The 14,300-nt window shown below is 48.7% G+C and overlaps 2 protein-coding genes across 10 annotated transcripts in view; one reads left to right on the top strand and one right to left on the bottom strand.

The window, feature by feature from the left end:
- Nucleotides 1–2,112: 2,112 nt before the first annotated feature.
- Nucleotides 2,113–14,292, bottom strand: FAM53C (family with sequence similarity 53 member C). Of its 3 annotated transcripts, none has more exons than XM_063706803.1 (5): nt 13,988–14,292; nt 10,432–10,661; nt 9,978–10,035; nt 6,227–7,011; nt 2,113–5,125 (listed from the first exon to the last, which is right to left on the bottom strand). In XM_063706803.1, the coding sequence occupies exons 2-5, from the start codon at nt 10,507–10,509 to the stop codon at nt 4,868–4,870; spliced, it is 1,179 nt and encodes a 392-aa protein (XP_063562873.1). In that variant the 5' UTR covers nt 10,510–10,661; nt 13,988–14,292; the 3' UTR covers nt 2,113–4,867. The 3 variants fall into 3 exon arrangements, with proteins under 3 accessions (XP_063562873.1, XP_004042630.1, XP_030867631.1); XM_004042582.5 differs by lacking the exon at nt 13,988–14,292 and adding an exon at nt 13,533–13,825; XM_031011771.3 differs by lacking the exon at nt 13,988–14,292 and adding an exon at nt 13,533–13,618 and having other exon boundaries at nt 6,227–6,378.
- CDC25C (cell division cycle 25C) overlaps nt 13,685–14,300 on the top strand; it is a 54,597-nt gene continuing 53,981 nt past the window's right edge. For 5 of the 7 annotated variants that reach the window (XM_019027340.4, XM_019027338.4, XM_019027337.4 and 2 more), the window contains exon 1: nt 13,685–13,884. In XM_019027340.4, coding sequence (XP_018882885.1) covers nt 13,685–13,884 — 200 coding nt within the window. The remainder of the gene's footprint in view (nt 13,885–14,300) is intronic. The other 2 variants (XM_055389130.2, XM_019027339.4) reach the window with 1 other exon arrangement.

Below are 14,300 nucleotides of genomic sequence, written 5' to 3'. Positions count from 1 at the left end.
CATTTAATACAGGTGTGGGAGACTGATAGCTCCTGATTAGAAAAGGAGCCTGCAGAGAAAGTGAGATGCTGAGATTTTTGGCTAGATTGTTACCCACAATAAGCAACAGGAAATTGCCTCAATCATTTAAAGCTGGCAATATCAGGGACTAGCACATTCCATGGTCTCATGGATGCAGAGACTGAGTATACACAAAATGGATACAAAAGATAAAGGGTATAGTAATAACCCATGACTGTTGTTCTAAAAGTGACTTTTTGATTTTCCCTACAGACAGGAAAGAGTGGTAGCTGGTTCTTTCTCCAAGGCTTCTGTGCCTACCCCAGCTATCTCCTGTCCATAACCTTGTCTACACCCTTGACCTACTTTTCTTGTAACAAAGGCTTGGGGAGGGGGTAACCAACTATTGACTTTATACTTTTACTAAAGCATAAAACATATAGGAAAATCATTCTAGAACCAACCCTGTGGAGCACCAAGGAAACATTCCTCCCTCCACTTCTTTTTAACTTCCATCTCCCACAGCCAACCTGAGGCCTGACTCAGAATGTTTTTCTGGGCTGAGAGCCACCTCTTAAAGCACATGGCCCATAAGCTGTAGTTGGTAGGAGGGGAACAAGGGTGAATCCATACAAGATCTATCTGCCTTGCAATTTTTCTATCAAAATTATCTGCTGGGATTTTCTCCCATACAGAGATTTAACTACTGCCCCAATGTCCAAGGCTAGTTTCTCACAGCAGAGAGACAGAAATGTACCTAAGTTCACGGATGGGAAAGGCAAAAGGGAAATGCATTCAACAAATGTGGCCAGCACTTTTCATGTGCCAGGAACTTCCCAAAGTGTTGGGGACACAATATTGAATAAAACAAAACTCTTGCCCTCATGGAGTTTACTTTCTTTCCTATATTAACAAGACTTCAGGAATGAAAAATAAAATCACACTTGGCCTCACAGAAAATAGCAGAAAAATCCAACAAAAATAAACTCAAAAGAAAAAAAGGGGGAGACAAAGTCATTTTAGATGTTCAAACTTTACCCCTGCTCAAGCAGTAGGTGAAATGAAACATCAGTTTTAAAGAAAAAAAACCCTGTAATTCTAAGCTTCTTTAACCACATGCCACTGCCCACCACTTCCCCAAAGCCCTTCCTTTGTTTCCAGGGCAGGTGACAACCCTCACTTTTTCTAGGGTGTATTTGCACCCCTGCAAAGATTCCTGCTCCAGGTAGTCAAGTCAGTCCTGTCCTGCACACACTTCATTGGTATTCAATGATGAGTGCCACCAATTTGAAGCAGGAAACCGGGACATAAGCTAAGCAACTTGACTCTTCTTGCTGCCTGGCAAATTAGCACCACAACTGGTAAAGAAAGGCTAAGCCTTAGGGACAGAGGCTCCTGCCTGGATCGCTAAGCAACTACACTTCACCCACACACATTGGAAGAATGTCAACATAGAGAGAAGAAAGGGTGGAACACAAAGGTCTAAAGAGTGAGCCACATAGCTTCTTTTGGCAAACCAACACTCCCAAAGGAAAAATTAGGGAAAATACTGTCTTCTACAACAAAAGAGAAGCTTTGCAGCTAGGATTATTTTCCAAAAGCAGTATTTTTAGGATGGAAAAATTGCCTAGGTCTATGGAATCTGAATTCTGATGACTAAACCTCTATCTCTCCAGGATGTAATATGTGAAAACTTAAGAAAGATCCCTGGCCGTCTCCCACCCTGCCTTCTCCCTACTTCCCAAAGCCTACAAACCAATCTAGACAAGTTCCTGACTGTACCATAAACCATTTCTCAGGGAGCTGGAATGCATTCATACTTGACTTCAACTTGCTGGAAGTGAGAGTGACAGCAGGCAGGAGGAGACAAGTATAACTGCCAGGGAGAGAGACCAAACCAGACTGCCAAAAATAACCAAGGCCTTAGCAGAAGCCTGGGCCACAGTATAACATCCTGCCATGGCCGGCAAAGGGCCTAGGGTCCAAATACTGCCCCTTTTTGAAAGGTTGACCCACATCTTAGATGAAGGGGCTGGAACAGTTAGGTGGCCTTCTACCCTGCTTCTTCCTTGTCTTTGTGGGGAAGGGAAGAAGACACTGTAGTACACAAGGTTGCTTGGGAAAATGGATTATTCTAATAAAACTTTATTTTTTCAAACACAGCCACAGAGGCAGAACCTCATGTTTAACACACACAGACTTATGGATTTTTTTTTAATATAAAACAAAGTTTACGAAAATTTTTTTCCACTTTTTGTATTTGTAATCCCATTAGCACAGGGACTTTGGCAGCAGGTGGGAGTGAAGGGCAGCTGAGCTGCCACTGGGCAGTCACTGGGCACAGGAGGAGAGCACCAGCCTGGGGAGTGGCTTCACTCACACACACAGGGATACTCACCTACTGGCCAACCACACCACACACACAGCACAGATGCAGACATCGACCCAGTGTCAGCCACATGCCCTGGAGGTGTGCCCAATATGTGAAAATTCAAATAGTCAAAACAGCTAAAGTGGAGGGAGGTTGCTTGCTTTACAAAAAGAAGCAATCATAGGCTGCTTTTAAATGGTCAGCAGTCCAAATGCATTGAAAAATAGCATTTGGTTTACACAGAACTGTTGGAACAGATCTACTGTGTAAAGCAAAATGAACCAATTCTTGAAAAGTGTTCCAGGGCCACAGGTTCTTAGATTGGGAAGCAAGATGACAGTTCTGACTAGCTTAGTTTTCCAGACTGAAAGTAATGGAATTAAAATAATGATAACTGTAGACCTTCTCCCCTAAGGATGGTGCCCTGGGGCTTTGGGGAAACCAGGATGGAGGCAGAATCACTGCCTCACTTCTTCAGCTTAGGGCCTGCAGAAACTCACTGGCATTGCCAGTAACCTGTTGGAAGCTGGCACAGCCAATCTGCAGCAGAGAGCCCTGGGATGAGGATGCCCCAAGAGGAAAAGAAATTGGCACCAGGGAAATTATGGCCTGAAGAGGGAGAAGAGCCAGGGGAGGAATGAAACCATAGATGGGCAACTCCTGGGCTCACAGTTTCCCTGGATTCTCTAGAGGGACTCTCTCAGGCCCCTAGAGACCTGGTAGCCTAGTGGTAACTAGCCAGGAGATAGGGAGGAGCCTCTGAGGGCCAGAGGCTTAAGAAGACATAGCCACCTCCTCTCTGGAGTGGAGACGAGGAGGCTGAAGCCTCACTGATGCTCCTGACATGCAGGAGATCCAGAAAATGTCAGGTTCAATTCCATGAGGAAGAAAACACAAAGACCTTGGTCTTCTTCCCTTACATGAGGAACTGGGTCCTAGGAAACCCTGGAAATTGAAGAGAAAAATGCCCTTCTTGCCATAAACAAGGGCGGGTCAAATTTGGTCATGCAGGGTCTAACCAAAGCTGGATAAAACCTCACAAGCTATTGTGGTGGCAGCTTCAGTATGTGTTTCCACTGGTGCCAGCCCTACCAAGGTACTTAAACCCATCACTGTGGCCACTTGGACCAGCTGTCCTGGCTCAAGTTGCGGGTGAGAAACAAAAAAGTAAATTCAATCCAATGATAACCAAACTCCCAACTGCTTCTCACAGCCTTTGCTTTATACATCCTCAGCCAATCCCTCAGTGAGCCCCAACCTCCCTATGGTCTCTCAGGGCCAATTAGAGGCAAATAAACCCTTCCTGGCAGGAGTGGAAGACAAGCAAACTATTAAATGCTAAACACCCCTTCTTCCTTCTCAAGCAGGTCGAAAAGGCTGGGCCTGGATCTTGCAAGAATTGGTTTCCTGCAGTCACCTTCCCAACAGCAGTGCTGGGGTGAGCTCACCCATGTCTGCTGGGGACTGAATGCCACTTCCGTTGCAGGTCTGCCTCAGTAGATGCTGGGGACCAATATAGGGCCTTCCTACCTAGTCTATGACTTAGAAGGGCAGAGGGTGAGGGGAAAAGGGTCCCATCAGCAGAGGAGAGAGAGAGAGAGAGCCCCTCAACCCTGCTTCAGTTGCCCATGTGCTGTGTGCAACTCTACTCAAGAGGGCAAAAGAGGCAGGTGGAATATAGCCTAGACAATCTGATGAGAAAAAAAGGCCAGCTCAGAAAAAATATGGTGACACCCCCCACCTGCATTCCCCAATATACTAGATCGCGCTAGTGGGGAGGGGGTGGGGCTGAAGAAAAGATAATTAGCTGAAGTCACAGCACTTAAAACACCCTGCTGTGCCCCAAAATGAAATCCTTTGCAGAGTCGGTGACGCTATGGATTACAAGCCTGGTTCCAGAGCTATTTAGAAAAAAGGAAAACTTGGTGCCCTCCTCTTGACTCCTTGAGCAAACCCAACATCCTATAAAAAACTCAAGATCCTGGGGGTATCATGATACTCTGCTGTTAAGGAGCAATTGCCTTCCTTCCCTAAGGCTACGCAAACACACCTTTCCACAAGTACACTCCCATGCACGCACACACTCTCACGCAGTTTCTCTGAGGAGGCTGATTCAACCCCCCACCCTGGCCAAATTCTAAGACACAAGTGCCCTTTGAAGCAAAGGGGCTAGTGAAATTCCCCGAGCTGGGGTCGGCAGACCCCTTCCTTCCCTGCCCATTGCTCTCTTGGTGGCAGGGATACTCACACTCAGGGCTGCCATGGGAAGGGTCTGCTCTGGGGCTGTCCCTCCCGCCACCAGCTCCGTTTATCTTGTCCCGGCCAGTCTCTTGGCATGGTCGAGCTTGCTGGAGCGAGAAGATTTCCGGCTGCCCTGAGTCGGAGCCCTCCACTCACCCCCATTCCCAGGCTCGGCCCCCAGCCTTGGGGCCTCGACACTTGTTAGTAGCCATGAGAGAGTCAGTCTGTGTGGCCCCAGGAAGTAGCCTCTCAGTTTTAGTTTTCCTCAATCAAATTCAAGTCCAGGTCCCCAAAGTCCTGCTGGCACAGTGTCCGCTTGCTCAGCGCCTGCCGACCCCACCGCACAGCCCCCTCCTCCTCCTCTTCGCTTTCACTCAGCACCTGGGAGGAACCCCCAGTGGGGCTGCAGGAAGCAGAGAGGGGTGGGGGGCTACAGGCCATGAACCATGGTGGAGAGATGCTGCTGCCTTCCCGGGCTGTTTCTTGGAGACAAAGACCTCCTGAGTATGGTTTCTGTCAAACAAACAAAGAAGACAGTTACACCTGAAGGCAAGAATTCTTTAGGGTGAGGTTTGTAAACTTTTTTTTTTTTTTTTTTTGATGCGGAGTCTCACTCTGTCACCCTGGCTGGAGTGCAGTGGCGTGATCTTGGCTCACTGCAAGCTCTGCCTCGCGGGTTCACGCCATTCTCCTGCCTCAGCCTCCCCAGTAGCTGGGACTACAGGTGCCCGGCACCACGCCCGGCTAATTTTTTATATTTTTAGTAGAGACAGGGTTTCACCGTGTTAGCCAGGATGGTCTCAATCTCCTGACCTCATGATCCGCCCGCCTCGGCCTCCCAAAGTGCTGGGATTACAGGCGTGAGCCACCATGCCCGGCGTTTGTAAACTTTCTGACAAAATTTGGAGCCCATTGTTTCCACTGAATTCAAGAATAGAAGCTCCGTGAGGGCAGGAACATCATCTGCAGTGTTTCATTACTTTGTACTGCCAGTGCCTAGTCAGAGTCAGTAAATATTTGCAGATGGGATGGACGATTGTATGAAAAAATTAATTAATTCTTAAAGAGGTTTGTAACCCAGTGGTCTAGAAAGAATAATATGAAAAAAGTGAGCAAAGTGCATACATACAATAATTGTACTCACACCAGGAAGTCAAAAAACATTTGTCTAATAGATGAATACACTGTAGCAGCCCATCTTGCTTCAGCCCTCACAGACCCACTTTGAAGCAGTGACAGGCAAGTGGCAAAACCAGCTTTAGGCACAAGGAGTAGGTACTGATGGAATTTTTTGCAGCTTATGCATTCTTGGAAAGGAGGGAAAGTACCTCTTGCAGGACAATTTGGGATCCCTGTTGGAAGGTTTAACATGGGTCTCACCCCAGTTTCTCTAACTCCCAGGATTAAGGCATTTCACAGGATGGCGGGACTTTCAGTGCTAAAACTGGGACAGTCCCAGGCAAACTGGGATGGTAGGTCACCCTAGCTAAGAGCTAAAGGAGGTGCTGTTGGTGGCGGGGGCGGCAGGGTAATGAAGCTAGGGGCTAGCTCAAAAGTGGAAACAGAACAGTCCCCACACTCCCATCTAAGCTCCCCTAGTCTTGCTGGTCCCACCTGATTCATCTTGTCAAAGTCCAAGGAAGGCCGCAGACGCCGGGGGTCTTCCTCGTGGCGCCGCTTGACCCCAGTTTTGCGGGCATCCAGATCACAAGGCTGTGAGCGGCTTCGGGGAAGGTTGCGGAGACCTCGAGGTCGCCAGGGCAGCTCTGGGGAGGATGCAGGAGAGCTCCGGGCAGAGGGCAAGAAGCGGCTTGCCTGCGGGCCCAGACTGGGTGACAGGGAGAAGCGGCGCTGAGGTGGGCAAGGTGACAAGGACTCAGCATCACTCTCCCAGGAGCCACTTTGAGGGGAGGCGGCGCAGGGTCGAGAGGAATCTTGGGCCAGGGCCAGGCTGAAGAAAGGAGGGCTGTAGGGTCTGTGGGCTGGGGCACATTGAGAAGAGGCACTGGGAGCTTGGAGGAACCTGAGGCTGGAGACCCGCTTTGGGGGGCTCTGGTGAGGCACCTGCGGCCCACCCCCTCCACCACTGCCCCGGTGCTTTATGGGAGTCCACAGCTTGGAGGGGGCGGGCCGCCACACCGGCTGCCAGCGAGACAGGTCCACGGGCACTGAGAGTGAGCGGCAGTGCCTCTTGGATGGAGGGGCAGGGGGCACAGGAAGCTTCTCTGGATCTGGGGGCTCAGGTCTTAGGACTTGGGAGAGGGGCTGCTCCTTGGGGGAGCTTCCCCGACTGGGTGGTCTGAGGTGCAGGCTCAGGCCTGAGGGATGGTAGCTGAAGTTGAGGCTGTCCTGGAACTCAGCACAGGAACAGTGGGGCAGGCCCCTCCAGGAAGCACCTTCTGGAAGGCATTTATAATAAGAATAATATTAATGATAGCTTACATTTTTTAAGAACTTACCATTTGCCACATAATGTATGGAGCATTTTATGTGAAAATTTCCAAAAACCTTGTGAGGTAGGTAGTATCGTTATCATTATCCCCATTTCACAGATAAGAGAAATTCAATAATTTTCCCAAAATCACATAGCACTCAAAAGACCAAAGGAGGATTCAAATCCAGGTCTGTCTGATGTGAAGGCTAGGTTTTTAAACCACTATGCTCTATTGCCTCCATTGTGACCAACTACCTGGAATCAAAAACATTTCATCTACTGCCTGCCACTCCCTCTCAAAGGTAAAAGAAGTCAAGAGAAACAAACACGTTTGTGAGTGTCCTGCTCATCTCTCCCTCACCCCTCCCCCACGCTTGCCCTGGATGCTGAAAAGCAGGCCTATGCTCTCCTTTCTCGGCCTTTCCTCCTCTCATGTGTCAACAGCACCAAGTCAGGAGTTAGGACTGCCAAGAAGTAAGAGGTAATCAGGCAGGTAAGAGATCACTTTTATTCCTAGGGGGGGCAAACAGGGTGGGGAAGGCCTTTGACAGTGAAACCTGGGCTTGGGAAACCCTGACTTTGTGCTGCTCATCTTCGTTTCTGTCTGGCCACCCACATATTCCGATTCCCTTCCCCTAGGCCTTCTCTTAAATCCAAACAGATGGAGGGACCAAGAGAAGGAAGGGAAAATGGACTAAAAGAAACAATCCTCACTCACTGTATTCCAACCAAAATTGTGACTTTTGGGAGACGGCTCATTAATGGGCAAAGGGCCTAGTCCAAACTCCTCTGGCTAGCTGAATGGAATTCTGCAGGGGCTGGATATTTGGGGCAAATGACAAGTATACGAAGTCAGACTTGATGGTGGCAAAATTCATACTGAGTGTATTTGGTCTATAGTTCTTCCCTCTACTAACCACTATGAGGGCAGGGACCATGAGTTCCTGCTCTATACTTATGACACAATACCTGGCTTTCAGCAAGTCTTTAATAAACAGGAGGAAGAGACTGAATGAACATGTTTTTGCCAACTCACTTCCCTTGCTAGGTATCCCAGAAAAGAAAATGAGATGCAGAACAGCTGAGCAGCATGAGTTCGGGAGTTCTGATTGTCCACCAGTGATGCCTCCATCTAAATGTCCCTACGATCAGGAGCCCTTTAACTGAGTAATTAATAATCTATGAATTTATACCGCAGATATATTTTCACATGTGAAAAAATGACATATGTACAAGGTTATTCACTACAGTTTCTTTTTTCTTTTTTTTTTGAGATGGAATCTCGCTCTGTTGCCCAAGCTGGAGTGCGGTGGGCGCCATCTCGGCTCACTGCAACCTCCGCCTCCTGGATTCCAGGGATTCTCCTGCCTCAGCCTCCTGAGTAGCTGGGATTACAGGCGCCTGCCACCATGCCCGGCTAATTTTTGTATTTTTAATAGAGACGGGGTTTCACCATGCTGGCCAGGCTGGTCTCGAACTCCTGGCCTCATGCTATCTGCCCACCTCGGCCTCCCAAAGTGCTGGGATTACAGGCATGAGTCACCACGTCTGGCCCACTACAGTTTTATGTATCCAAACAAGATTAGAAATAACCTAAATGCACATCAATACAAAACTCATTAAATAAGCCACTGTACATCTATGCAGTGTAATAATATGTAGCTATATATAACAAGGGAATGAATACTCAGCATTCTGAATATGGAATCTAGGAAAGATCTCCTAGCTATATTAAAGTTTTTTTTGGTTTTTTGTTTTTTTTTTTTTTTTGAGATGGAGTCTTGCTTTGTTGTGCAGGCTGGAGTGCAGTGGCATGATCTGGGCTCACCACAACCTCCACCTCCTGGGTTCAAGTGATTCTCCTGCCTTGCCCTCCCGAGTAGCTGGGATTACAGGTGTGTACCACCATGCCAGGCTAATTTTTGTATTTTTAGTAGAGACAGGGTTTCACTGTGTTGGCCAGGCTGGTCTCGAACTCCTGACCTCATGATCCACCCACCTCGGCCTCCCAAAGTGCTAGGATTACAGGCATGAGCCACTGTGCCCAGCGATTTTTTTTTTTTTTTTTTTTGAGACAGAGTTTTGCTCTTGTTGCCCAGGCTGGAGTGCAATGGCGCAATCTTGGCTCACCGCAACCTCTACCTCCTGGGTTCAAGTGATTCTCCTGCCTCAGCCTCCCGAGTAGCTGGGATTACAGGCATGCGCCACGACGCCTGGCTAATTTTGTATTTTTAGTAGAGATGGGGTTTCTCCATGTTGTTCAGGCTGGTCTTGAACTCCCGACCTCAGGTGATCTGCCCGCCTTGGCCTCCCAAAGTGCTGGGATTATAGGTGTGACCCACTAGGCCCGGTCCCATTTTTTTTTTAAAGGTACAAAATAATATATAGTATGCAACCTTTTGTGTTAAAAACGTGGAAATAAAATAGATGCAGCTAACCACCATGGCACATGTACACCTATGTAACGAACCTGCACGTTCTGCACATGTATCCCAGAACTTAAAAAAGAAAGGAAATAAATATATACATTTGCTTCTTTTTATATAAAGAAATTCCAGTCACATATACTGTATAAGAAACTAATACTTTTAGGGAGGTGGTAGAAGCTGGGTAGATAGGGAATGGGAGAGTAAGAGAGACTTTTCTCAGCATAACCTTTTTGTTGTTATTTTTTAAATTTTGAACCATGTGAATGTATTACCTATTCAAAAAATTAGATTATACAAGTCCCCACAAAGCTAGAATAAGAGCAAACCAACCAGATAACTTTCATGCTAGAACATGAAAGACAACTGCCAATCTCAGAAGTTGACCCTAGCAAGAAGGTTCTAGAGGTAGGCTCGCTAGCCCTGGTCACTGGAAACCAATGATAGAAATGTGTGGAGAGAGGAATGGGTACACACACGTACACAAACACACACGATGCCTTACCAGACACAAGCTGGAAAGAGTTCCCACAGTTGGAGATGTCTGCATGATCAGGCAAAGGCTAAGAAAGAGAGAATATCCATCATGATTTGGATTCAGGACACACTGACAGATTTCTAGGAAGCCCTCTTCAGTTCTCCTCTGTGATTCATGAGCTACAGGGATGTTAGGGACATTAAGTGTTCTTCCTCTTGTCTTCCCAAAGTTAGTTAAGTCAAACAATCCACATCTTCCAACATCTCAAACCCTTCTCCACCCAAGTTTTGCTGTCCCTTCTCTATCGGTGGAAAAATCCCTGCCCCCTTCCTTTTGGGCTGGGTTTTGAGCCATTAGTGGGCTCTTCCAGGTTAAGTACCATGATTCATACAGCACAGGACAAGAGTAAAGTAATAGCAACAATCAGCCTCAGAAAAAAGGGGGAGGGGGTCGTGGAGAAGCAGGAAGACTGGTCTTTTACCAGACTGATGCTGAAGCGTGTGCATTTCAGCTCATCCAGAGTCTGCTTCTGTAGCTGCTCAGTGATCAGGGTTATCATGATTCTCCCCAGGATTTGACTTGCACACTTTGGAGCAAATGATGGATGTCTTCCCTGTTGTTCTTCCAGACCTCACTCGTGAGCCGTCTTCTGCCACTGCAGCACCATTCTAGCACCATTGGGACTTCCCTCTCCAGTCATGCCTGCTGAGTCTGCCAATTAGAGGGACCAGCCCCAAGTGATATTAGAGATGCACCTGGTCCAGAGATGGAAAATGCATGGCACACATACCACAGCACCCCTAAGCCAGGCCTCTGGCAGACATCAATTGATCACAGCTCTTTCCAGCTAAGCCTAAACACAGCTTCAGAAATTATGAACTTGGCAGTCCAGATATGAAATAAAATAGAGTTGGCAATCAAGTTGAAACTTATTTGCCACCCTTAAACTGGTTCATGCTCTGTTGTTTCTAACTGGAATACCAGCACCACTTAGAAAACAGCTGCTCAAGTGAGAGAGAGGGATGCCCAAATGATTATTTCCATCAAGATCAGCCTAGTATTTTATCTTCCAGTCAGAAGTGAAGAGGTACCCTTCTCCTAAACTACAGAAATAGTAATAAGAGAACAAGGAAGAACAGTGGTTGTAGGCAAGACTTTCTGCTTTAGACCTGAGTACATAGGATTTTATGTCCTCCCACAGCCTAAACATCTGATATATTATTGTTTTCCAATAGATACAGTGTTTGTTTTCTTACCAAATGGGAAGATAAAGAAATGGTCAGGGTAATTCCAATATATTTCAACTCTACAGACGTCATAAACAACAACTCCATGACTGTTCAACTAAGTTTTTAGCCTCATCTGATGCAAAGTCCATGGATACAGTTAACCAAGATTCTTTCTCGTGGTCAACTTCTGATAGAAGCAAACTAACTGTATCAGATAACAGGCTTCAAGCCCACACAATTACCTGAGGGGCCTTGCTCAAGGGAAAAGGGGAGGTTAAGCCAGTGTCTTGATTTTGTTCTATCTATTCCCGGAAATGAGCAGCAAGCTGACAGCTTACCAGAGAATGTGTGTAGCATTAGCTAGTCAAGAGAACAAATCATCAAGAAATCTAATTATTAATCCAATTTGCTAAGAGTTTTGACAAATCATTTAATACTCCTTGGCCTCAGTTTACCTATATGTAAAGTGGGCAGAATAATCTTAACCTGTCACAGGAACAATATAACATATTAAAATGTACAAAATGTACCATCTGACCTACAAAAATCAGGAGTCCACACAGACTACCATTTCTCGTTCCCGTTTGTGAATCTTCAAGGCCTCAGAATGTCAGAAGTAATGAAATCAGTAAGGTGAAGAAGGCAATAGGGTCCATCTCTCTGGCTGAATACCATCCTCCCTCACCTGCACACTAAGAAAAGCCCAAGAGGGCTCTTCCTTCTGTGACCTTGGGGGCAGATCACTACAAAAAAGAGGAAATTATCTCTACCCCACTCACACCTTAGAAGGAGGGCACAAGGAAGAGCAAAGAGATAAACCTGGATGTACCTGGAGTTCTCTGGAAGAAAGGTGCAAGAGAAGTCAATCATCATTACAGTTAACTATCATTTTCATGCATAATTATTACCACCCTGAACAAAATTCTAGCTTCCGGGGAGCTCTCTTCAGCTGCTTCCCCTATATTCTTACGGGAGAAGCTAAGGCTTATATCACTTCTGCTCTTGGTTTCTTAACTCTGCTGCCCTCAAAGATCAACCAGAGAGGGAACCTAAGTGCAGGATTTTACCCTAGAGACCCCAGGCCTCAAGCTAACCAGCTATGAGGAGCAGGGAGTGAAGCAAACTCTCCAGCTTTTCATGAGGCATTTGGACAAACAGCAAACTCCCAGCCACCTCTAGGATCAAGTCAAGACAGTGAATTTGTGTTTTTCTGCATTTTAATTGTTGGGATGTGGCCACACACAGCGGTAATTGGAACAATGCAACTACCACCACGCAACTGATACTCTCAGCCTGAGTTTCCTAAAACAGGCCAAGCTGAGAGGGGGAACAGAACGGAAGCCATAAGGAATCAAACCAGGACACAAAAGAAGGCAAACCAGCTCCGCGAGGGGCCTCCTCTTTCTCAAGCAGGCATTGAAAAAAGTGTAAGAAGCCCTCTCTTGCCGCCTTCCTTCCCCTTCCATTTTGTGTATCTGAAGGGTAGAGACAGCCCTGAATGTTCACTAAACAAGTTAAAACTTCTCAGTTTAACAACTGGCACGGGGCTCAGCCCTTCACCGAGCAGCAGGCCGCTAGGCCCTCTCAGCAACCCCACCAGGCCTAACTCTCAGTCCAGGCTTTCCCTCCACCAGCAGCCCCCAAAAATAAAGATCAGACCCCCACCCCATCTCCTATTGGATGGCAGTAACCCCTGACACTCCTGTTTCAGGGATGCTGAGGTTGTGCTGAACCTAGACAAGGTAGGATCAGGTCAGGCCAACGGGAGGAGAGTCACAAACCCTTTGGGGACCTTCCCCCCAGGTCCCAGCCCCACACCTCCTGGGGAGACTGAAGAAAAACATGAGGAAGGCAGGGAGGTGCATGAACAGGTAGGTGGAGATCTGCCTGCTCTTGTTCCATATGGTTTTGGTGGGGAAAGGGGTGACAAGTGGGGAACACCCCTCCCCCCACTCCCATGAAGAAGCAAAAGGCTAGGCCCCTCCAATCTTCAACCTCTCCCTCTGTTGCCCTGCCTGTCCCCGCGGGGTGGGGCATGGGGCGTCCGCTGGTCCCCGGGGCGGGGGGGGGGTGCGCCAAGGCTCGCTCAGGGGGGCTGTCGTTCGCCTCTTCCCACTAGGTTCCATCATCCGGCCGCGGGAAGCGAACTCAGGACGCAGGGGATGGGGAGGGTCTGGGACTTAGCACTCCGCCACCCCCTCCCCCACCGGGTCCCGTGCTCTCCCCGCAGAGGCGGCCAGCGAGGCCCGGCCGCGCGGGCGGTCGGGCTGGGGGAGGGGAAAGAGGGAAAGAGGGAGGGACGGTTGAGGTGCCCGCCCCGAGGCCCCAGCGCCACCTGCCCTCCGCCACCTACCGCGGCTCCTCCAGCTCCCAGGGCCGCGGCCGGAGCAGCTCTGAGCGCTCCGTTCGCCCCACGGTGCCCTTAAAAGGCGCTGGCGCGAACCAACGAGTCCCTGAGGAGAGTAGGGGGACAGCTCCGGTTCGCAGAATCCCCCCAAGCCACCCATGGAGGGCGCAGCTCCGTGTCGTGTCTCTCTCAAAGTGTCTCTCGGACAGCGCTGTTGGGGACGAGCCTGGCGCTTTGATTTAGGGATGGGGGTGGTTTCCTCACTAACGAGTCACCCCCTCCAAAATATCGCAGAAAGTGGACGGCCCCAGTTGGAGGCACATCTTGAAACCCGCGGGGGAGGCCATGTCGGAAGAAGGTAAACAAAGGCATCGCCCCTGCCCTCCCTCCCTCCATCGGCCCAACTGCAGCCTCCCACTCGGTTCGGGCCGCGTCACGCAATTAGCCACAGTGCCCCTCACCTGCTCTGCTGCCCCGCCCTCCACGACCACCTCTTCGAAGGAATCCCCCTTCCCCCAGCAAAGGACCCGTCCGCGGCGTGAAGGCTGCTGGGAAGTGTGGTCCAAGCGCCGATTAGGGCCTGCTCGGAGTCCCAGGAGCCCCTCTTGCAGCTGCCGGATCGGCCTGAACCTTAAAAACCCGGGACTTCTAATGGTTGCGGGGACGTTTCCACTTGGTTCTGTAATTTGCCCTCACCCAGAACACTTTGTAAAGCTCAAGATAGCCCAGGGCTATTCACTCCCTCTCCTCTCTCTCCGCCCCCTCCCCCCCAGC

The sequence above is a fragment of the Gorilla gorilla genome, chromosome 4 (assembly GCF_029281585.2).
Source record: "Gorilla gorilla gorilla isolate KB3781 chromosome 4, NHGRI_mGorGor1-v2.1_pri, whole genome shotgun sequence".
Lineage (NCBI taxonomy): Eukaryota > Metazoa > Chordata > Mammalia > Primates > Hominidae > Gorilla > Gorilla gorilla.
Note: the sequence above shows the minus strand (reverse complement) of the source record. Positions and strands in the feature narration are given on the sequence as shown.